At 39.2% G+C, this 22,500-nt stretch overlaps 2 protein-coding genes and 1 pseudogene across 3 annotated transcripts in view; 2 read left to right on the top strand and 1 right to left on the bottom strand.

Annotated features, from left to right (window-relative positions):
* Positions 1–667, top strand: part of LOC148716214 (RING finger protein 151-like) — a 1,214-nt gene extending 547 nt beyond the window's left edge. Inside the window, exon 1 of the mRNA XM_088745612.1 lies at positions 1–667. This exon is cut by the window's left edge and continues 547 nt beyond it. Coding sequence (XP_088601738.1) covers positions 1–407 — 407 coding nt within the window. The 3' untranslated portion in view covers positions 408–667.
* Positions 668–2,748: 2,081 nt separating this feature from the next.
* LOC148716213 (alpha-1,6-mannosylglycoprotein 6-beta-N-acetylglucosaminyltransferase A-like) lies at positions 2,749–15,825 on the top strand. Of its 2 annotated transcripts, none has more exons than XM_088745522.1 (17): positions 2,749–2,993; positions 4,993–5,075; positions 5,511–5,558; positions 6,071–6,145; positions 8,659–8,817; positions 9,184–9,347; positions 9,576–9,707; positions 10,275–10,411; positions 11,004–11,125; positions 11,920–11,991; positions 12,798–12,890; positions 13,305–13,388; positions 13,838–13,900; positions 14,161–14,277; positions 14,691–14,765; positions 14,880–15,034; positions 15,185–15,825. In XM_088745522.1, the coding sequence occupies exons 1-17, from the start codon at positions 2,798–2,800 to the stop codon at positions 15,378–15,380; spliced, it is 1,971 nt and encodes a 656-aa protein (XP_088601648.1). In that variant the 5' UTR covers positions 2,749–2,797; the 3' UTR covers positions 15,381–15,825. The 2 variants fall into 2 exon arrangements, with proteins under 2 accessions (XP_088601648.1, XP_088601647.1); XM_088745521.1 differs by having other exon boundaries at positions 5,511–5,603.
* Positions 15,826–17,466: 1,641 nt separating this feature from the next.
* Positions 17,467–22,369, bottom strand: LOC148716212 (uncharacterized; annotated as a pseudogene).
* Between the last annotated feature and the right edge of the window lie 131 nt (positions 22,370–22,500).

The raw sequence follows: 22,500 nt of genomic DNA, 5'->3' as shown, positions 1-22,500 counted from the left end.
CAAAGAAGTCCCTTCGAACTTCTGAAGAAACCGTTCAAAGGCTCGAATCCATTTTGTGCGAATTACGGGCCCAAAGACGAATCCGAGCGGAGTCGACGCGGGCCGAAGATTTCCGAGATTCCAAGTGGGATCCCGATTACTCATACGGGTATTCCCCTCAAAGTATTTCTAATCTTTCAACTTTTATTTCGCGTTTTTTGACAAAAATGCCACCTTACGTCGATCAAGATCGCATTTTTATTTGTCTGAAACGCTGTTTTGATTTTTATCATAATTGCGCAGCGTTCTGGCAAGATGTCCACATGCTTTTGGCAACAGCGTTGGCCAGTGGTTGGATCAGAGATGAACAGTGTAAGAAACTTGATGATTGGTTGACAATTTTGGCCCGTGAACGCTTATTGAAGTGAGTGTCGAATTATCTTAGGAAGAAAAAGCGAACAAGAGAGAGAAAGAAGAAAATAAAAAAGGACAGAAAGCTCTCGATTTGGCCTCAAAATAATAAAGAAGGATATAATTAATCTCGTTCCTACGCGAATACTCTAAACGTATCAAACGAATAAACAAGCCTTAGACCAAACTGAGAAATATCCGAGCGAATATTCCCACATCAAATTCGTGAGTTCAAAATAGATCGAAATTTTGCTACCGCTCAAGAAAAGGTAACTTTGATTGTAAAACATTGAGAACACTAAAGTCTCTGAAGTAATGAATAAATGAATGAATTGCAAGGACGAAAGGTTTTTCTTCCCTCTGGAAACGCCTCTGGCCACGCCTCTGGCCAAACAAAAATATGGTTTGGTCACGAATATCGCCACAAATTCGCCAAATTAAATGATACCAGCTACTCACCAATCGTCAGTTCGAATCTCGTAAGCTTCGCTGCTCGTGGCGAATCTCTAATCAGGGCACCTCAGACGGAGTGGAATCCAATTACTCTTCGGTTTCTAGTGAACAGGAACGGTGGCTCTCTCCTTTTCTATTAAACTATTGTTTATAGCAAAACTTTGCTAAACTAAAATATAGGATCACTTCAAATTGCTCCCTCCTTCTGTGAATCGATGAATGTGTTTTGGTTGACACTGTTAACCAAACCGCAAGTGACTTGCATGCGTTACTTGTGCTGGGTTTTAATGCTTGCAATGAAGAATTTCTCATGGAAGACATATGTATTTTCTCCATGATCCAAACTGCCGCCCGTATAACCGTACTAGGGAACAAGTCACAGACATTTGAACAAAAGCGGCGCTCAAATTCGTTTTCCTCGAAAGAAAAAGGGTCAGATCGTATCCTGCCATCGCGCCCCCAAACTAGAAGACTAGCGGACTTTTTTTCCTAATGAAATTTTACTCAGACATATTTCACAAATCATAACGGCTGTTTTACCAAAACTTGGAAGCCTCCGCGGCAGGACATCGGGTCCTTTGAACATTAGCGAAAATTTGGCGATTCGCAAAAGTTTGGGGCCCGCACTAAATTTACGCCGCTTGTTGACAGATTTTTCACTTAAACATACACAACAGCTCGAGTGCGACCCGGGACTAAGAAGAGTGTTTTAAGGCAAAACTGATTTCACTAGGGCTCTCTGTCAACTCTTAATTGAAAACTACCCTAATTGCTAGATGTTTTCTCCAGTATCATTTTCAAGGACACACCGAGAATTGGCATTTTAATTTACAGAAGAACTGGACTATTTTCTAGTCGTTAACCATAGCAATCCATGGTCATTTAGAAATATTCATTTTGCCTTATTAAGAGAAGTAATCAACACCTTTTGCGTGAAATTCCACTGAAATATTCGTCCTAAGAAGGGAAAAAATAAGCAACACCTTACATTGCAAACAAATTAAACAAATTGATAAAGTTTTCATGTTGCACTAAATTCGAAGTTAAAAAGAAAAGAAAAAGAGTTCATTTCGGTTTGTGATCCTAGCCGAAGTGACTTATTAAAATAGAAGGACCGCAAAGGTGGGAGACCGATTTTTTAATATAAACCAAAAATGAAAAATATAACATGCCACTCAGTTTAACGAATTTATAAATAAAAATTATACTCTCAAAGGACGGACCTTGTCCTACTACACGTGAATGACACCGAAACTGTCCTTTTTTACTATAATTGCTCTTATTATCTCAGTCATGACACGTGCAATGCTGCCGAAAGCCAATCACGTTCCACAATTTTGTAAAAGTCTTGATTAAAAACTAAAGTAGACTCTCTTTGTGAGATTGATCGCTGAGCAACGATTTTTATAATCAAAGCTGTCGTCTGTATGACAAATAGAAAGAAAAAGATTAATTTATTTTTTAATACATCAATACTTCTACTTGTGTAGCTTTCCTTGTGTCGACAACTTTGGCCTGATCTGTCGATGATATAAAGTTGATCAGTTTTGAATTTATCTTTATTCCTATCTTGCTAATAACTAATTTTTTTTTCCGTTTGAGCCTCTTTATGCTCATTCTTTGTAGCTATTATTTAAACTCGATAAATCTTCTTAATCTTCACTGTTTTTGTTTTCTAATGAAGATATAAGTGGATATCTCCCAACACTCATGTTTTCTGCTATGGACACTCGAAATTTCATCCTTTCAAAGAGGGATTGGATATGAATTCATCATTATCATTACCTTTATCAAGACAATGACAATTTCAAATTATTTGTTACATATTCATGAGTAAATATCCATGGAGACTAAAATATATTCGTTTAGAATCAACTAGCTTCCCTTCAGTCAAAATTAAACGAGCTTGCAAGCTGATAGGGACCGTTTGTTTTGTCTACTATAGCTGGTGAAAATGAAGCGTTTCTTTTCAAAGGGGACTGTTCTTTTGATTTGGCTAGGATTTGCTCTGTTTTTCTTTTCAGCGCAAATCAGTATCTTCCATGTAACGTTTTATGTCGACCTAGATGACAGAAAAGTTTCAACCAATGGAGCAAATTCAACAGCAACGTTTCTCCCTGAAAGATTCACTGGCTCACTTAATGGCACAGGTGAGTAAGGACTTAAACGACTTCTAATTTTGGCGGAAGATTTTAGATAACCGAGTAAAGTGGGCCATTAATTCTTCATGAATCATTCTGAATCAAATCTATTCTGAATTTCAGTTGGAGTATTTTGTATTCAGAACAAAACGATGCAAAAAAAAAAAAAAAATTACAAACAGAACACACTCTTCCTACTCCTTCCCTTGCTAAAACAAGGATCCCTCTGATCTTAGTGATAAACTTACCGTCAGATTAGATCCCTACCTGGTTTATTTATTAGATCATTTTTGTTTTTGAAGCATCATTGTCATAGCCATGACAAACATAACCTACAAGATGGCTTTAAATAAGATGGCTTTGAAATGATTTTTTTTTAAAACTTCCGTCATGAAGATATAACACTTTTCGTTTAGAAAATAAAGGCTTTATTTGACATATGGCATGTACCTAAATTCTGACCCTCTTTTTTCATTTCCAGATTTTAAGAATTAACTGTTGGTTTTGATCACTTTGATTTCATCTGTTAGCTGTCTTTGAAAAAAGCGAGAAAAGTTGCGATTTTTGTTTAATGAGATTTAAGTAAATGGCCTGGAAGCCATAAGATTTTGGCACGGCATGTACTTTCATTAAACTCGATCGAGTGCTTTGATAACACGCATGCGCAAAAAGAGAGACTCTAGCAACGCATACTCATTTGAACTCTTTAGGTCAGTTCCTATTTGGATCTTAATGGTGTGAAACTTTTTTCTAATTGTATGAGTTACAGAGGTGTGAGCTCATTGTTAGCTTTTCTTGGATACTAACTCCATTACGTTATTAACAATTTGATTATTCCGGCAATTGAAAGCAATCCAGCAATTTTTCCACCGACGTGATTGGAATGTGAGAATTAAAATGCAAGTGGCGTGTTTGTCTTTTGATGACGACTACCACAAAATAGAAAGACAGTAGCCTTCATTTGGCGCGAACTGAAAATATGGACAGATCTTTGTCTGAAGACATTATCTGTTCTGAGATGCGAGAGTGAAGTTCGAGGAGAACTGATAGTCTGGAAGAGAAAAAATTAAGGAAAATTAACGAGCTTATTTTCGGGCCAAATTGGGGCAATTGTGTCTTTATAATCCACCAAATAACTTCGCTTGCGCGCGATTGGTTTAAACGCATCACGTGACCGAATATCCCCCAGCTAAAACTGGGAGATATCCGAGAATCTCGTCCTAGTGATATTCCGTAATTTCTAAATCATACGCTCACTACGATAAGTCTTTGTTTAAACTTACTTCAAGATGAAAGAACATTTTGGGGTTGTTATAAATGAAGCGAAATATATATCTTTTTGATCACTCATCAAAAGAGAACATACAGTACACATTGCAAACAGTAGGCTGCTCATAAAGATCTTCACACGCGCAAGTTGTAAAATATCTGAAGGAAAAACAAAACACAGCCTCCACTGTGAAGCAATCGTCAGTTTGACCAAACGAACAATCCGAACAATGATTTGGTAACAGAAACAAAAAGGCAAGGAGCTAATGCTTGTAAAGCACCTATTTGCCAAAAAACAACTCACAGCAAGATGTCCGCACAGCCCTATATTTCATTACAAATGTAGTTCTTGGATAAATGAAACAATAGCGAATTCTGGAAACACGGCTTTTAAATTTTAAGAAACTCACCGGTACCCATAACAATATCTCGAGGCCTGCAAGAAGTCAAAATCTTTCGCCATTTAAATTTTTTGATAGCCAGTTGTTCGTAAATACAGGTGCCTCGATCACTCGGTCAGAAATTAAAACGTTTACCCTCTTAATGATAGTGTTCGTGTACAAACAGTTATGCATGCTTTCAAGCGTCAAATATAATGAAAAGATATACGCGACAACCGACTTTAATTACCTTTAAATGGTGGCTTCTACAATGATGTTGACTAAGGCTTTCGAATTGTATTAAAGGTTAATTAAGTTTTAATGATTTTTATTAATAATTAAATCTTGGTTATTTCTAGTGATAAATAATCCCTATGATAAAGAAGCGAAGTGTTACATACCAGATGATCCTTTGTTTCCACTATGCTCCATGAAAATTAAGGTATGTCGTGGCTAATACGGCTCAACAAAGAGATACTTGTACCCCAGTTACAGAACAAAAAAGACAGTCAGCAAAAAACAAAAAATTCGCAAGCAAAATTTATGCGCCAGAGAAATTTTCAACCGATTGTCAAGTGTAATCCATGCGTGTAATGGATTTGCCTCACAAAGCTCTGTGATTGGTCCCTAAAAAATCGTGCCAGCTCCTCAACCAGTCAGATGCAAAAACTAAATTCACGCGTTCTCTCATGCTTAAGCTGGCTAAAAGCCGTTTACAATGGACTCTGATTGGCTCCTTGTAATATTCACCTTGCCTCTGACTCGTCGTTGCTTTAATTTTGATGCAGTGTCACGCTGTCCAATTGAAAAGCTTACTTTTCGTTGTAAACCTCCTGTCACGCTTATCTAATATCTGATGTTGAACTCGTTTGTACAGGAATTCAACAAAACATGGGACCAGAAATGCCATGGGGAAAAGTATAAGGTGGATGCTAGCAGTCTTTGTTCTGTTATTCAGTATCTAAGTGAGGTAAGACTAGAATATGAAACGTAAGAAAAGTCCTCGAAACAACGTATGATGCTAAAACATTTAAGAATCCCTGGAAAAGGAGAAACAAAGTAAACTGTATAACAAAATTTGAGAAGATTGAGTTTTATATATTGGCCTTCCTTAGATTAAGAATCACCTAAATGTCAAGGAAATCTAATTCTGTTTTAGAACAGCAGGGTATTCACAAATTTTCCAAGCATTAGTTTCGGAGGCTTAAATTAAATTCGGATAATCCGGAAATATTCGGAGTTCTTCCTTGAACTTCAATTGATGTTGAGAAACTTCGGGAAGATGTCGGAAAAATCGTTATTAACTCGTAAGAAAAGAGACCGTCGGTAACCGCTCGAGGTTCGACATCGGTGGTCTGAAGGATTCCTGACTTTTGTACACCCTTTTCTGTCTTGTATGTTGGGTTGCACTAAAATTGTAATTATCATTTGTGTAAGGTTCAAGCTTGGTGTCCAGTATTACCATGGCGACAAGACAAAAATCCGTACAATGTTGAGACAGGATGGCAAAAGGTAATGGCTCCTACTTTAATAAGAATGTTGAGTGTTGAGCTGGATTAAGCAGTATTCTCAAGGGGTAATGACTTTTCAAAAGAAATGCGCTGGATTTCTCAAATGTAATTTAATTTATTTAATTTATTAACTTATTTAGCTTCGCCTAATTATCTTAGGCAGAGAGACCACTACAGGCTTAGCCAATTACATTGGATCCCGCGTCAACAATGACAAAGCCAGACTTCCCCCCCCCCCCCCCTCAAATCCCAGTGAACATGGCAGACTACATCACAGTAATCTCGTGAGTGGGTTCTTTAACGTCCCCTGCCTAACCAAATTAATTAATTATTAGAAGCAGGAGACGGGACCTACGGTTTATTCGTCCTTATCCGAGAAGACGAGAATGTTTAGCCATTTCTTGATATTATAGAGAAGGAAGCACATTTTCCAAAGTTATTTTAAGACCTTGAGTGTTGGTCCGGCCGGGGCTCGAACCCCCGACCTCCAGTACAACAGTCCGGCGTTCTAACCAATTGAGCTAATTAGCTTAACTGCCCCCCCCCCCCCCTCACTCTCTGCAGTTCAACAGTTCATTTGTGTATTCTCCCATCTTCAAACTTGCCTTGTTTTTATCTTTGTCTTCGGTTCTTGCTGACGAGAAAAAGTGTACAAATGAATAGATGGATGAATGAATGTTAAAAATGGCGGAGTGAGTGAGTGAGTGCGTGAGAAAATGAGTGAATGAATGACTCAGTGAATGAATGAATGGATGGATGGATATATGGATGGATATGTGGATGGATGCATGGATGTATGGATGTGTGGATGTATGGTCGGATGTTCGGATGTATGGATGAATGGATTTCTGGATGTATTGTTGTATGGATGTCTGGATGTATGGACATACATATGGTTGTATGGATGTATAGACATATATATGGTTGTATGGATGAATAAATGAATGGATGAATGGATGAATAGATGGATGGATGGATGGAGGAATGGAGGAATGGAGGAATGAATGAATGGATGAATGGATAAATAGATGGATGGATGGATGGAGGAATGGAGGAATGAATGGATGGATGAATGGATGGATGCATGGATGGATGGATGCAGGAATGGAGGAATGGATGAATGGATGGATGGATGAATGTAGGAATGGACGAATGGGCGAATGGACGAGTTTATTTATTTAATCACTTTCACCAGAGTGTGGTGAGGGTCGCACAACAGAGCGAGGCTCCAAATTAAGTGCGCCCTATATCCCACCCATCCCACCCCAGGGGAGGACATCCATCACACAGTAATCTCGTGTGTGGGAAATTAACGTCTCCTACCCCAACCCTGCAGGAGACGGGACCTCCATTTATTCGTCCCTATCCGAGAAGACTAGAATATCTAACCATTTCTTGATGTTATAGAAAGGTAGCAAATTCTTCTCAATTATTTTAAGACCCTGAGTGTTGGTCCGGCCGGGGCTCGAACCCTCGACCTCCCGCACAACAGTCCAGCGCTCTATCCATTGAGCTAACCGGGAGGCGGTATAGACGAATGGATGAATGGACGAATGTATGAATGGATGAATGGATGAATGGATGAAGGATGAATGGATGTATGAATGGATGGAGGAATGGAGGAATGGATGGATGAATGGATGAATGGATGGATGGATGGAGGAATCGAGGAATGGAGGAATGGATGAATGGACGAATGGACGAATGGACGAATGGATGAATGGATGGATGGATGAACGGACGAATGGACGAATGGGCGAATGGACGAGTTTATTTATTTAATCACTTTCACCAGAGTGTGGTGAGGGTCGCACAACAGAGCGAGGCTCCAAATTAAGTGCGCCCTATATCCCACCCATCCCACCCCAGGGGAGGACATCCATCACACAGTAATCTCGTGTGTGGGAAATTAACGTCTCCTACCCCAACCCTGCAGGAGACGGGACCTCCATTTATTCGTCCCTATCCGAGAAGACTAGAATATCTAACCATTTCTTGATGTTATAGAAAGGTAGCAAATTCTTCTCAATTATTTTAAGACCCTGAGTGTTGGTCCGGCCGGGGCTCGAACCCTCGACCTCCCGCACAACAGTCCAGCGCTCTATCCATTGAGCTAACCGGGAGGCGGTATAGACGAATGGATGAATGGACGAATGTATGAATGGATGAATGGATGAATGGATGAATGGAGGAATGGATGAATGGATGAATGGATGAATGGATGAAGGATGAATGGATGAATGGATGGATGGATGTATGAATGGATGGATGGATGAAAGGATGGAATGATGGATGGTTGGACGGATGGAGGGATGGATTGAAGATTGGGAGATTGGAAGATCGGAGGATTTGAAGATCGAAGGATTCAGAAGATTGTCTTCACGTGCTGACGGGATAAGAGGATTGGAAATTTGTTTTGCCAAGGCTCTTGATCACTGAATTTGTACTGATAATCTGGTCAAAATAAAATATTCTCTGATCACTGTTTTTTGAAAATTTGTTTTTTACTTGCAGGCCACTGTTCAAACAAATCTGTCAGCACTTCTTGAAAAGTTCAAGGGGGAAAGGTATTCTTGGATGAGGAAGAGAATCCAGGAAATTTGGCCACGTTGGTTAAAGGCTGTCGAAGAAATAGGATCGATGATTAACTTACAAAGTCGGAGAAGAAAGAAGGTAAAAGAGTTTCTGACCATTTGCCAAACGTGGAATCTATAATAACATACAGTAACTCCTTTCTTGGAAAAAACGATTTCACTAGCAGTTCGTAATGGTTTGGACTCCAGGCCTTCTTTTCTCTACGGAAGAGAGGTGATGCAAATGGTTGGACTCTAGAATTGATCTTTTGGAATTTTCCCCTTTGATCATTTTCGATTTATATTTATCTATACTTAAATGTCTTTTTTCATCATTACTATTGAAATGACAGCAATTGGCAAGGGATTCCCTCGCAGAAGTCCATCATGATATTCTCTTAAATGTCTCTTATTTCTTATGGAATTCTGAGCATGAAAAAATACTACCTCCAACTATTCTTCGTAGATTTTGGTTTATATGGCTGCAATGGGAGAGCAGAAGTTTCTCTTGGACGGAGCTTTCATGGGAGGTCCTCTTGGGGAACTGGTCCAGTGGTGTGACCTAATTAGTGCCCTGTATATTTTAGGGCACGAGCTTGCAATCAGTTTTATGAAAGATGAAGTTTCAAGGTAAGAAGAATCTTTACAGGCCCCTGAACATTCTTTCAATTTATATCAGAGTGGCAAACTACAAAACATAGACAGAAAAATCAATGGGTAACAGGGATGACTAAGATAACGATGCTGAACTTGGATGGCAAATTACGAAATCGCTGAGCAGCTTCTCTAAACCATGATTTAAATCTACTCATGCACAAAATATTTCTAATAGTTACTGAAATCGTTGTATTTATTCAGCTTCTTGGTTGTCTCGACCTCAGATGGCTGCGCACGCCAAAAAATGGACAATGAATTGGATTTCATTTTCACTGACATAATGGGAGTGATGATCATAGCTGTACATAGTGGACCGGATTACTCGCGGCACAAGTGCGTGATTTCTCGATAAACTTGTTGAGATTATACCTACAGCGACACATGCACTTTAAAATAGCCACCAATGCGATACAAATTAAAAAAAAAAACACAACAAATCGGACAGGTAACGGCCGACTTACGGGCGGGCTGAGAGAGACAAATAGGTAGGCACGTAAATAGAGAGCTATATAGATGGACCGTGAACAGAGAGATAGGTTAGTCAGGCGGAAAGAAAGACAATTATAGAGACAGAAGAAAAACAAAAAGAGAGACAGACACATTAAAGACAGAAGGACAGGAAGACAGGTAGAGAGCCAGATAGATAGCCAAGACAGATAAACAGTTAAGGTACTCCTGGATTCTGAGATGAAAAGGCGTGTTAAGAGAGGATAAGGCAGCGCCCTTTTGTTTATCACCTACTAGAAACTACTTTCGTCATTAAGTATTCTTGATGATACCCTTGCGAATAGTTCCTCATTTTAGGTTACCAATATTTGATTGTGTTCTCTACCTTTCATATGTTATTTTTTGTTTTGCAAAGGAAGTTATTGCTAGGTTAATTTGCTTTTCCTTCTGCAGATGCAAATTACGTGTCTTAGATTCATTTGGAACAGACGCGGAATTTAACTATAAGCGTTACAAGGGGAAAATTCATGGAGGGAGATCTCCTTGGGGAGATCTGGACCTTCACCTTGCGCAGTTTATGACGATGTACCGTGGGTATTAATTTCTTTCAGAATTTTCAGTTTTTCCCATAGTTAGGCAACATACTTAAGCTATGCCAGCAGTTGAAAAAAATTACCCTCAACACGAGGGAAGCCACATCATACTAGTTTGATGACTGACATTGGTGGCAAACGAAAAAACTAGCTTAATATAAAATTAAATTCAATCAGCGAAATAAGGCTTTGAAAGTTATGATTAGATAGGTGACTGTGACGTAATACTGCATAACAGATTTTCTCAAAAATTTAAAGAACTATTTTCATGCTAGGTACAGCAGACTTCATGGATATTTACGTCGGGATACCCAATCTCAACCTTAACCCTCGCTGTAAATTAAAGGCGCGGACGTTTGGAAAGTATTTCAGAAAAACTGAAATAAAAAAATAGCTTCATGAAAAGTAACAGGGAGGTGGTAGAGATTCATGAAACTTTGTAGCACAAAAAAAAGCTTTGGGGGAGGGGTAAATCTTCTTTAAACGAAGTTGTCGTGCATAAGAATTGCTCTCAACGAAAAAAGGAAGTTAATGAACCCATGAATTTGGAAAATTTAGGCTTAGACTTCGTGCCTGTTCCTTTTTGCAGCACATAGTCCTGACAACTCCTTCCTTGGTTTTGCTGTTCCGCGAAAGTCCCAGGAAAACGAGATTCGTCCAAATGATCGAGTGGCAGCACTTGTTTATGGAAAGGATCCAGAGTTTTGGAAGGTTAGCATGGTTGATGCATCAACCTGTAAATTAAAACTATCTCAATGTAGTAACGAAGAATGGCGTGACATGCTTGAAAACGTAGGGATACTGACCGAGCGAGGCTTTTATCATTGAAAGTCAGACGGCATGCGCTGGCTGATCTATGGCTTTAAATCTGATTTATACATCATAACTCTTGGTGAAATCCATCGACTTCGACGAGTTTGACTCGCTAAGAGTTTTTTCCTTTCGTACGTAATTGTTTTCAATTCAGACAGAGTAGGTCAACCATTTAAGTAGTAATTCTAATGCTTCTTCAGTACTCTCAAAAAAGAAACAACAACTTTGAGTTTAAATTTACAAGACATGTTTCGACATTCGCATGTCATATTCAGTTGCAAATGAGCATTTAACGGTTGTACATTTGAATTTATATTAAGGTACGTTGCAAATTACGTGTCAGGGCTTACGTTACATTTGAATGTTAAAAACGCGAGAAATGTAAATAGCGCGCACTTCACTAGATCAAAAAAAAAAAAATAATAATAATAATAAATTAAAAGACCAAGGAACAACATAATTAAAAGGAAAGAGACAATTCCAGATTTTTTAATTGCTGATTAAGAATGGGTTTTTCCCACTTAATATGCAATGCCTCTTTGATCTTAATTTGGTATTTTGAAGCGGCAGAATCTAAGATCGTGAAACATTCAGTATCACAAGAGTCAAGACAGACAGAGTAGCTCAACCATTTAAGAAGTAATTCTAACGCTTCTTCAATACTCTCATTACGTGTCCTATTTTACCATCAGGGTCATGCTGACTATATCGACAGAGTGAAAAGATATTTTAACGAAGTTCACGCCACTTTGGGTGGAGCGAGAGTAAGTGATATGCGGTTCAAGGGCTTAGAAAAGCTTAGGCCCCAGACAATGTGGTACGCAAGCGCCTCGAAGCATCTTGGGTGGGAAACTGAGTCTGAGAATCAAAAGGCGGTCTCAGTAGTCACCCAACCAAGTCTTGCTGGTTTAAACTTCGTATCCATTGATTAATCGCACAGCGTACAATATAATAAAGGCTTATTAGACGTTTTGTTGTTTAGTATCACTGAGTATTTTCACCCGTTATTTGTATTTTGACTCGCCCTACGGGCAAGTCAAAACACGGCACAACTCGTAAAAATACTCATCGATACTACACAACAAAACGTTTAATAAGATATATTTGCTTAAACTTTTCCCCAATTCTCGTTTACACTGAATTTATCTCTAACCGTTGCCACCTTCTAGCTGGTTCTGATTTGGAATTTTATTGAATCGTTTCTTATCAAATTTTTTCATCCCGCATAAGCCCTTGTTAATACGTTCATCTTATATTCGCTTTTAGTATAATTTCAGAGCTGAGCGAAGAGTTTCCAGCAATCTGATTGGTCGAGCGGTTACTTATATGACGCTATATAAACCACTCCACGCGGTTTATATAAAATGTTAAAATAAAATGTTAATAAATGTTACTAAAATGTTATGATTTTATAAATTTCTCTGTTGTTCAGCTCTGAAATTATATTAAAACAATTATTCGCCTCAGGTTCGGTGAATATTGTCGAATAATCCCCTCGACTTCGTCTCGGCGATTATTCGACGATATTCACCTCGCCTTCGGCAAATAATTGTTAAGTAATATATCACAGGAGAGGCAGCGAGAGTTTGGTGTTCCTAAATATGTGATAAACCACGGGATAATCAATATTACATCGCTTGTGAATCTTCTGCAGACTATTAAGGTAGGTGGTTTAAGTTGTAACAATGCGACAACTTCATCAGCAGAACTGATAGGAAAGACTTACTGTAAGATTTGCCTTATGCAGCTTTAGCCCTATGATCTTTTTTTTTTTTCGAATTTTCGGTTTGGCCTGTTTTCAAGATCGGTTTTCAGTCTTTCTTTTTTAATGTGAGCATTTTTTAGGTCCTGACTGACATAAATGATAACATAAATGAAAAACAGGTTTCTCAGGTTTTCATATTTGTTTGTTTGATTCCTCATTTCTTCCTCAGCTTAGAAAATTATTGTTCTCTGTTTTTCGGCTGTTTTGACGATTTCTAGGAAGCATTTTCAGTTTCAAATAACCAAGAAAGCCTTTGGGACTCATAAAACTCCGGATGAATTGTAATTTTTGATACTGTATTTGTCCTTTGAGGTATTTGTAGGTCTTGGTCAACCTTTCGAAGGACCAGCTGCCCTTGAGGCCTTGGCTAATGGATGTTTCTTCCTTAATCCCAAGGTAATGTGAATTATGTTAAATGAAAGTGAGAGTAAAGTACAGATGGAACTATCATTGCTTCAAGGTTTGTAAATATATGAAAATCATATATGATCTGCGGTTAAAGAACGAGTATGAGAGCGATCTTCGCAGTAACCAACACTACTTAAGCAGTAGTGAAAATAAGGCCTGAAAAAATTGCTTTGTTTCACCTTTGCGTACCATGTAAATAATATTGCCTCCCGAGGTTTTTTTCCCCCTTTTCCCTGTGTAATCTCATCATTCTCGAAAATATTTGATGAATCAACTGCTAATATTAACTTCGTTCACTGAAACTTTATGTACGAAGCCACTTAGCTTCGTGAATTAAGCCATGACCCACAGGTTTCAGAGCCACATTTCGGACAATTATGATCGAGTTTTCAATCTTTATCTATTTATTTATTCGTTTATCATTTTTTCGTGAACAGTATGTCCCGCCGCTGGACCGAACAAACGCAAACTTTTTTGCTGGTAAACCGCTGAATAGAAAGGTAATTCAGACATTCATAGATGTTGCTAAATCCCAGGTAGTCTACATAATTCATCTTATGATTTATATCACTCAGAATGAGGCGACCCATCCGGGCTTTTTTTAACAGCCTGCAGGAAAACTAAAATTATTTGTGGGTACTTAAGCTCGTACAAAAGAGGAATCGGCTACAGATTGAAGAATCAAAATAACACTTCTGTCAAACTTAGCCTTGGTGGTGGGACAATTGATAGCTGCTTATTTTATATCATCGTATTTTAGATAACGTCTCAAAATCCTTACGCTGAAGTGTTTGTTGGTAAACCTTTCGTACAAACCGTTGACATAGAAAACATGACTGAAGTTGAAGAAGCTCTCCGAAAAATTATCAACACAAAGGTAAACATTCTTCTTCCTTTTTTTACTGAGAGAATAAAAGGCGGAGTATTCTCAGTTTGAAATTAGAATTTATTAGAAAATATATCATACCTATGTTATCTTGAAAAATGAAGTGTTATGTTTAGATATCTAAGGAAAGCTATTCTGCGGTCAGTGGAGTATGGAGGAAACAAAACTCTATTCTAGGCACAAAATAAACTGATTCGCAATCACGCTTTAGACACCTGTAGTGTGAGCAGTCTGCATACTCCATAATTTTGGAAGGTACCGCCCTCCTTCTTGAAGTAATGGTGTTAATTTCCCTGAACATACGATTTAAATTTAAAGAAGTTAAGACGTACATTACCTGTTGGGTATGATGTAATTAGGAATAAATACATCCACGGTTTTTTTTTTTTTCTTTTTAATTTTAGGAAGAGCCTCACTTACCATACGAATTTACTCATGTTGGTATGTTGGAAAGAGTAAATGCATACGTGGAAAATCAGGTAATACTATTTCATCTGATCTGGTTACCTTGACGACACGAGAAAAGATTCCACTATGTATGACTGAAAGACATGAATCCCAGATTATTGAGCAAATCATTTTCCTTTTTCCAGGATTTTTGCAAGCCTACGAACTGGCCACCTAGGAGTGAGTTACGGATTCTTGTGGGAGGGGATGGTGAGTCTTGCATAGCGACCTGCTTTACAAAACAACTGATCTGCGAACCGAAGTTCTTCGTGTATTTAAACGTGGAAGAAGCGTTAGAAAGGTAGGAGATAATACCTCATCAAGAGGTGCTATGTTTTGGTCACTTTTCTTTGTATTATTTGTATCAGCAATATCTCTTTGAAATTTTAAACACACGTCTTTATTGGATAAAATTTTATGAAAAAAAAGTTGTGGTTTTGATTATTCCTAGTTCCAGATTTGAGTGTAAATCAAGGTTTTTCCGTGAGAGTATCTTGGCACCGTCACTAAACACAACAGACAGCAGCTGTGTGCTCCAGACTCAGCCAATGTTGTTCAGCTGCCGAGCAGCCTGGCCTGGGGTCGTTCGCGTTTGTCCTTGCCGCTCATATCGCAGAGAACAAGTTGCACTATGCGAAACGTGTTGAAGAAACATCATACATTTTTGGATGTTAAAACTGTCCAGCTCGTTGATAGTCATCCAAACTGCGATGCTATTACGAAAGAAGACTGTTAGAGACATCAAGCGCACGATAGCGTTACGCCAGGTCATCAGACCCTTACACTCTTAGACACAGGATAGACTCAATCTTAATCAATTTATATTCATTTAGTTTTTTTAAGTGCTTTTAACAATGCCACATTTTGTTTGAAAGGCGATTGATGTACAATTTATCTTACCTCCTAATGAGACGTGAGTAAGACAGCTTTGATTGGAACTGCTGTTGCACGCGGTCTGCGAGAAATTGTAACCATTCAAGCGGATATATTTAAATGATAGATAAAACGTTTTTACTACGTAACATGTCAATATTGTGCATTTAGATCAATTATTGTAAATAAAAGATCAATTTTAGCCCAAAAGAAGCAAAAGACTGATGGCATTTTAGAGCAAAAGTAACTCAGCTAGGGATTCTCCTCGATTCCAGGTTGAATTTTACTCCAAGTGTTGTAGGTAGTTTCCAATAATATTTTTGATTCTTTTTTCCCTAACCATGGTAATCCGATATCAATAGAATTAGGTAATCGATGCCTCTACCTCGAACGTTGTTAAATATTCTTCGCTGTCCTTTAAAAAAGAGCAGGAAATATGAATGGTTACTTGCCTTAACGGAAAAGAAAAGGAGCTCTAAGTCGTTAAAGCGACGATGAAGACGGTCCTAATGATCGATAGTTGTTTGATCAGACGCATCGGCTCATCTGAACCCAGATAGATTTGATAGGCGGCAAAGATGTGGAGATCGAACACAATTTCTTCGTAAATCCTCGAGAAACACAAGTTACCTCGGAGAGCTTCGTACACTGTGATCGTTTTGGGCACAGCATGCGACTCTCCCAATGCAAACAAAGCGTTATTCCCAGGTTTATGGATGCTGAATGATGCTTTGAATGAGTTAAGGACTATTGTGGGAGGGAAGGTTGAGTCGTGCGTGGTGATCTGCCCTAGAAAACAGCTTATCTGCGAAATGAAGTCTTTTTTGTCCAGAAACGTGGAGGAAATTCTTGAAAGGTAAAAATTGACAGCCCATAAAGAAATCCGTTACATTATTTAATGATTAATCTGAACATCAACAAGATAAAGTAGGCTACATGGATCTTCTAGCATGTCTGATTTTACTTTTGTGGCGAACGAATTTGTGAATATGTCGATTCAAATTCTCTTTAGTCACTGCATAGAGGAAACAATTGCAATCCATCGTTTTTGTTCTTTTACTTTCTGTTTTGTTATTAATATTTCCTTGAAATTTGATGCAAACGTTGAAATATGAGAATGTCTTGTTTTATTTTTTACTATGTTTTAGTTCTGGATTTGAATGAAGATCGACCTTTCACGGCAAGAGCATCTTGGCACCGTCTATAAACACAACACACAGCAGCTGTGTGCTACAGACTCAGCCAATGTTGCGCAGCTGCCGAGCAGCCTGGCCTGGTATTGTCCGTGTTTCCCGTAGTCACTCATTCTGCTATATGCGAAATGTGCTAACCTAAACTGTGGACATCATCGGCCGGGAAGAGCAGCGATGATTATCGAAGCTGTGATGCTGTTGCAAAATGAGACTATGTCAGCGTCATAAGAACAAGTTGCATTATGCGAGGTTTGCTGACGAAAGCAGCAGGTATCGATGGATTTAAGACTCTATGGCTCTTTGATAATCATCCAAGCTGTGATGCTATCCCGATTGCGCTCGTAAAATCCTAAAAAAGTTCTGGAAAAAATGGCTAAAAGTGCTCAAAAAGTGCTCAAAATCTCAAAATAGTGTTCAAAAAGTGCTAGAAGTTGTAAACAGTTACTTCTAAGCTTTTGGTAAACATGTCATTTTTACTTAAGTAATTAACAATCTATTTTGCGTAGTGTTATTCGACAGGTTGTTACAAAAGGCTGATAGAATAGAGAACAGTAATATTTTTCAAGTTACTTCACATGGAACGACGAACGTAACAATGTTTTATCATGTGCATAATAAAATTTGAAGGCTCGTACATCTGTCTATTTAGAGTTTTTATATAACATTGTTAGACTCTTGTTGCCTTATTGTATCGTAGCATGACAGACGCTTCCAGCTAATCTTGCAGAGCAGAGTCTTGCTGTGACGTAAATGCACTTGCAAGGAGACTAAAAACCCTTTCAGTCGCAGTAGAACTTGGTTGAATCAGGCGTAGTTTCTTGACAAGTACACACCAGTGTGGAAGGGTATCTCTGTGAGCAGCCCACCAAGTGACTTTGTCTTCCTCGCATGCGACGTTGACCCCATCAGCAGCAGGGATATACAGAGGAAGTTCTTGCGCTGGATTTGCTATTGTGGCGTCATTGTTGAGGAAAGGGAAATTCCTTAGTTCTTCCTGTAATGCTGCTCTCGGACGTAGGGCTTGCACTTGTACGGGGCAACCGAATCGTGCTGCTTTAAAAAGTTCTTACTGTGTCACGAAACTGTACGTTGAATTTGTGCTGGTAAAAGTTCAGTCCGGGCCGAATACAAGCCTTTGCTTGTGCCATTAACTGATTGTAGATGGCAACGTTTCCGTTGGAAATTTCACGAGCAACCGCCTCGGTATTAGGGCAATGATGGACTTCTATAGCCTGTGCAACAGCTGAAAGACGCTCGTAGGAAGGAAAAATTAGAGGCCCGTCCCCTTCTAGTTAATAGGTGGCATCTACAAAGTGCACTCCGGCATCGATAACAGCAACCAACTCCAAGCGTAGGTCTTGACAGCTTTGGGGATCATCAAATATTTCCAGGAGATGCCCACGATTTGCTGGACAAATTTCCTCGTTCTCGCGACAGAAAGCCGGGCTCGACATCTTCAAATAAGTCCAACACTTGCTTAATCACCTCCCATTTACTCCACCACCGTGTGTCACTGAAGGTACGAATTGACGGCCCAGTTTTCTCTCTCTCCAAGCAAGCCTGGCATTGTAACTGTGGGAAAAGAAACTTATCCAAAAGCGCGGGATAAATGCATAGAAGACTTGACATTCAAAATGAGAGCCAACATTGTCTTAAGTGTTAGAAAAGCATACAACGTCAAAAAGGTCTGCATAAAAGAACTTCAGTTGACTCAAGGCAGTTGCATTCACTGATGCACCACCTCACATCCCTCCAATGATTGGCCCCGGACCAAAGTTATAGTCCACAGCCAAACATGACATCAGCCTTTGAGCCAACTGCTCTCGTTTAAGTGCCTTTGCGAGCACCTCCAGACGTATAAGTTGCTGAGTCGGCTTCAAGTCTTGCTGTATGTGGCGGACTTCGATCGCCAACGCCTCACCCAAGTCTTCTTCTCTTTATCTAGTACAGCAGGTATAGGCTCACTAAAGTGGGCACTACTGGTTAGCCTAGCCTGTGACCATATTTCTCGAGAAAGGGACGCATAGCATCCACTTTCAATAGCGCAACTCCTCCCGACAGAGCAGACTAGACAAGCACATACCGATACAGTTGTATATCTGAAGGCAACATTGATCCACTTGCATTTTTACGTTTAGCCCTCTTCTGCAGGCATTCTTTGATGAACTGCTGTTCTGATTTATTTCTCTCAATACCAGCCAGACCCTTCTCAAGTTTTTTTGATTTCGTGTGTCTTTCAATATAACTTTTCTTACCACTGAGAACTTCGCTGCAGGCGTTACATCTACTGAAGTTTTCCTTTTACCACGGCAAAGTGTTGTTGTGGGTACTCTTTGAGACGATCCCATGTACTCACATTGGTGGTTTTGACCCTTTCTCTTTGCTTGTTCTTCCCTTTGTTGATCGGATCTTTTCGCTTTTGTGCTATCGAAGCACTTTATAGAGCACTTAGGGATGCTCCAGCATTTACTGTTATTGTAATTGGATCAATCACTTCTTCGTCTTCAGTGCTCCGATCATTCAACCAGAACTAATGTTTGGCTTTGGAAAGCTGAAGTTCAAAACGGAATAGTTCAATAATTAAGTTTTGCTTATGGCTTAACCTGTTTTCTTTGTCCTATTTCTAGTGCTAAGTTTTTCCAGTGATAAAGTGGCGTAGTGTTCCATACCAGACGATCTTTTTTTCCCATTATGTTCCATGAAACTTTTCTCCGTTTTTAGTGAAATAGGCTGATGCTTTGAAATCGGGTGTTAAGTCCAACCCTGGCCAATTTTGAGTATTGGAAAAGCTATTCATAACTGCGCTGGTTTTGCAGCCCCACGATTCTCTGTAACTGGTCCCGAAAAATTACGCCAGCGTCTGAAACAATCAGAAACAAAACCTTAGCCATTTTACTACGAGCTCTAATTGGCTCCGTACGATATTCAACGTAGTCTGGTCCTCCTTGTCTCATTACTTGGATTTGCTGTCACGTTGCTTCACTGAGAAGCTCTCCGTCACATAGCTTGTTGTAGACTTCCTGTTACGCTAATCTGATGGTCACCCCTTGATGAACACTTTTTGTTTTCATTTGTCTCGTCTGTATAGGAATTCAACAAAACTTGGGATAAGAAATGCCATGGGGATAAGTATAAGAGGGATCCTAGCAGTCTTTGTTCTATTATTCAGTATCTAAGTGAGGTAAGACTAAAAATGGTACGTAAGAAAAGTCTTTTTAAGTTAAGTGTTATGCAACTGAGTTGATACTGTAATATATATCTGCACCTTGAAAGCCACACTGGGGAGAAAGATTGGGTTTTCCGACAACTTAAATATTCTCGAGTCCTTATGCAACCAATATAACAACGACTCAGGGTTAAGGCCACCTAAAGAAGTAGTTGCCTCTTATGTTAAAAATAAAATGGTAAAAACTTTTCAACCCATTTTTGCTTTTAGCCTTAATTTGTTATTTTTAGCCTTAATTTTTGAGCTAGTCATGTACAACCAGATTCCAGTTCGTGGAAACATCTAAGGAAAAAGGGGAAAAAAATCTGTAAGATTTTGAAGGCAAAATATAATTAAAATAAAAAAAGGATACTAAATACCTTAATGTGTTATATTAATGCAACCAGTATGTCCATCTTTTCTTATTCCATCAGTATCGAAAACTTAAATGGGCTTAAACATTGTTGGACTGTCCAGGGGTGCATGCTTGACCTTTATGAGAATTTTAAGAAAATTTGGAAAGTTGTGGGAAACTGTCATAATTTACTCGTACGAAAAGAGACCGTCTGTAACCAGTGGAGGATTACCCTAGCCCCTAACAGTCTTAAGAACGTGTCCACGTGAGATCCAAGCAATATCAAAATTTGAGTCCACATGATACCCTCCAGAATTTGATGCTATTTTGTGTTCATACTGGTATTAGTCCAAGTTAAAAGCCTGCCAAATATTTTTCCCAAAGCCCGAACAGTTCACGAGATACAGCGGTTCGACTGAAATGACACACAATTTTAAGCAAAATCATGGTAAATTAGTCCATGAAGTTTACAACTTGCTCAGAGACTATTGGGTGCAGATATAATAAAGAATCTTTGCCAATTTCAAATGAATAGTATACTTGTTCGAGTCAACTAAATTTGAAGATGATGCGATAACTATGTTCGAAAATATTAATGTTTCAAGAAAACCTTCAAAAATCGAAATTTTTCACTATTCCAATTTCTAGTGAAAATCGCTTAAAATATCTCGGATGCGGCCATGTTTCTGCTCAAAATGACTCCATTTCCATAAAGTTTATTTGTTTAGGAGTATATAGAGGTGATAAAATCTGTGTGAAGTTACGTACGTATAGCCATGCGAAATAGATATTTTGTATCGGCATGTCGCTCACGACAACGGGCGAATGACAGATGGGCACTATGACCGTGATCTGTTGAAAGCTGGTTAAACATGCCATTGATTCTAGTGAAGACATTCTAGGCTCATATTATATTCGAATACACAATATTAGGTTTATGAAATGTACCTGATGAAATAAATCCGATTTAGAGTGCTAATAAAAGTACACATGCCAAGCCTGGTGTACACGGGAAACTACCGGCCGATCGCTGACTTTATACACGCAATCATGTATAGCATTTTAAAATGACGGCTGCGGCTGGAAACTGCTCAGAGATTCTTCAATACTCACACAGGCCACTTGTTTGAATGATCAGTTGTTTGAACAGATAAGATAAAATGCTTTACAGGGGGTCTTTACACATCGAAAACGATTTGTTAATAGTACCGCAGGGCACCCAAGGTATCAGGGTATTATTATCAGAGGATTACCCCCTCCCCCTCGGTGTTTCTGAACCATAAATGCTGATTTGATTTTATTGTTTTGTTTGGTTTGGGGAATATTATACTTATTTCTTTACATCTGGTTCATCCCAAACCCTTTCCAAAAGTCTAGAAGAAAAACGCTATTTTCTGGTCCGCTACCTGTACGCCTCCAATCCAGCCTTACCACAACGCAGGCTTTTTAAATGAAAAGGGGGGACCTCTGCACAAAAAGGCATATGAGTTGAAGGATCATACTAAAGACACCCCCTACCAGAAAACCCCGCATGCGAGGGTTCGCGATTCTGTAGTTTAAAGCGTGTTCACAGAGTTAACTGATGTTTCACCCTCTGGCGGAGATTATACAGTCAAATCTCTCTTTCCAGTGGCTCTAAATCTTGGTAACCAACGTTGATGTCGCTGGCCTGTGGCAATTTTCCTGTTTTCTTTAAGATCGTCAGTCTAGAAAAATAGCTTGCAATCTGCTGAGCTCCTCTTTGTCGAGCAAGTGTTTGTTAGTACCCTCCAGACTTAGTGTGCGTATTAGTCTTGAAGCATCAGGCGGGGTCACCTTGCGCCCAGTCTCTTCACCAACAAGAAATACCTCGAGAAGGAAGTTCTCCACCTGTTCTGTAAACCTGCTGCACTTCCTTCCTTGAGGGCCCAGCCACCAGGCACACTGTTGGAGCTGTTGGCGGTAGAAGTACTGGAGGTCTTGTGGGTCTCTGGTATATTTACTTTCAGAGAGGAGCATTTCGCCGCCCATTGCCGTCTATTGTGATCGTACTGCGTTTCCCGGTGAAGTTTTTACTGGTGCTTGCCGAAGTCAAAATGGCTGACAAGGTAGTGGTTAGAGCGGTAGACTTTAATACACCCTGCCTCAGGACATGAAAACAA

This window comes from Stylophora pistillata, chromosome 14 (assembly GCF_964205215.1).
Source record: "Stylophora pistillata chromosome 14, jaStyPist1.2, whole genome shotgun sequence".
NCBI classification, from domain to species: Eukaryota; Metazoa; Cnidaria; class Anthozoa; order Scleractinia; family Pocilloporidae; genus Stylophora; species Stylophora pistillata.
The sequence above is the reverse complement of the archived record's forward strand: the minus strand, read 5'-3'. Positions and strand labels throughout refer to the sequence as shown.

What these genes read in the sequence shown, in the direction of transcription:
- LOC148716213 (XM_088745521.1), top strand. Translation starts at nt 2,798, where the DNA reads ATGAAGCGTTTCTTTTCAAAGGGGACTGTTCTTTTGATTTGGCTAGGA. An exon ending in TATGCTCCATGAAAATTAAG is followed by an intron (nt 5,076 to 5,510) that starts GTATGTCGTGGC and finishes TCGTTTGTACAG; the next exon opens with GAATTCAACAAAACATGGGA. An exon ending in GCAGTTTATGACGATGTACC is followed by an intron (nt 10,412 to 11,003) that starts GTGGGTATTAAT and finishes TCCTTTTTGCAG; the next exon opens with CACATAGTCCTGACAACTCC.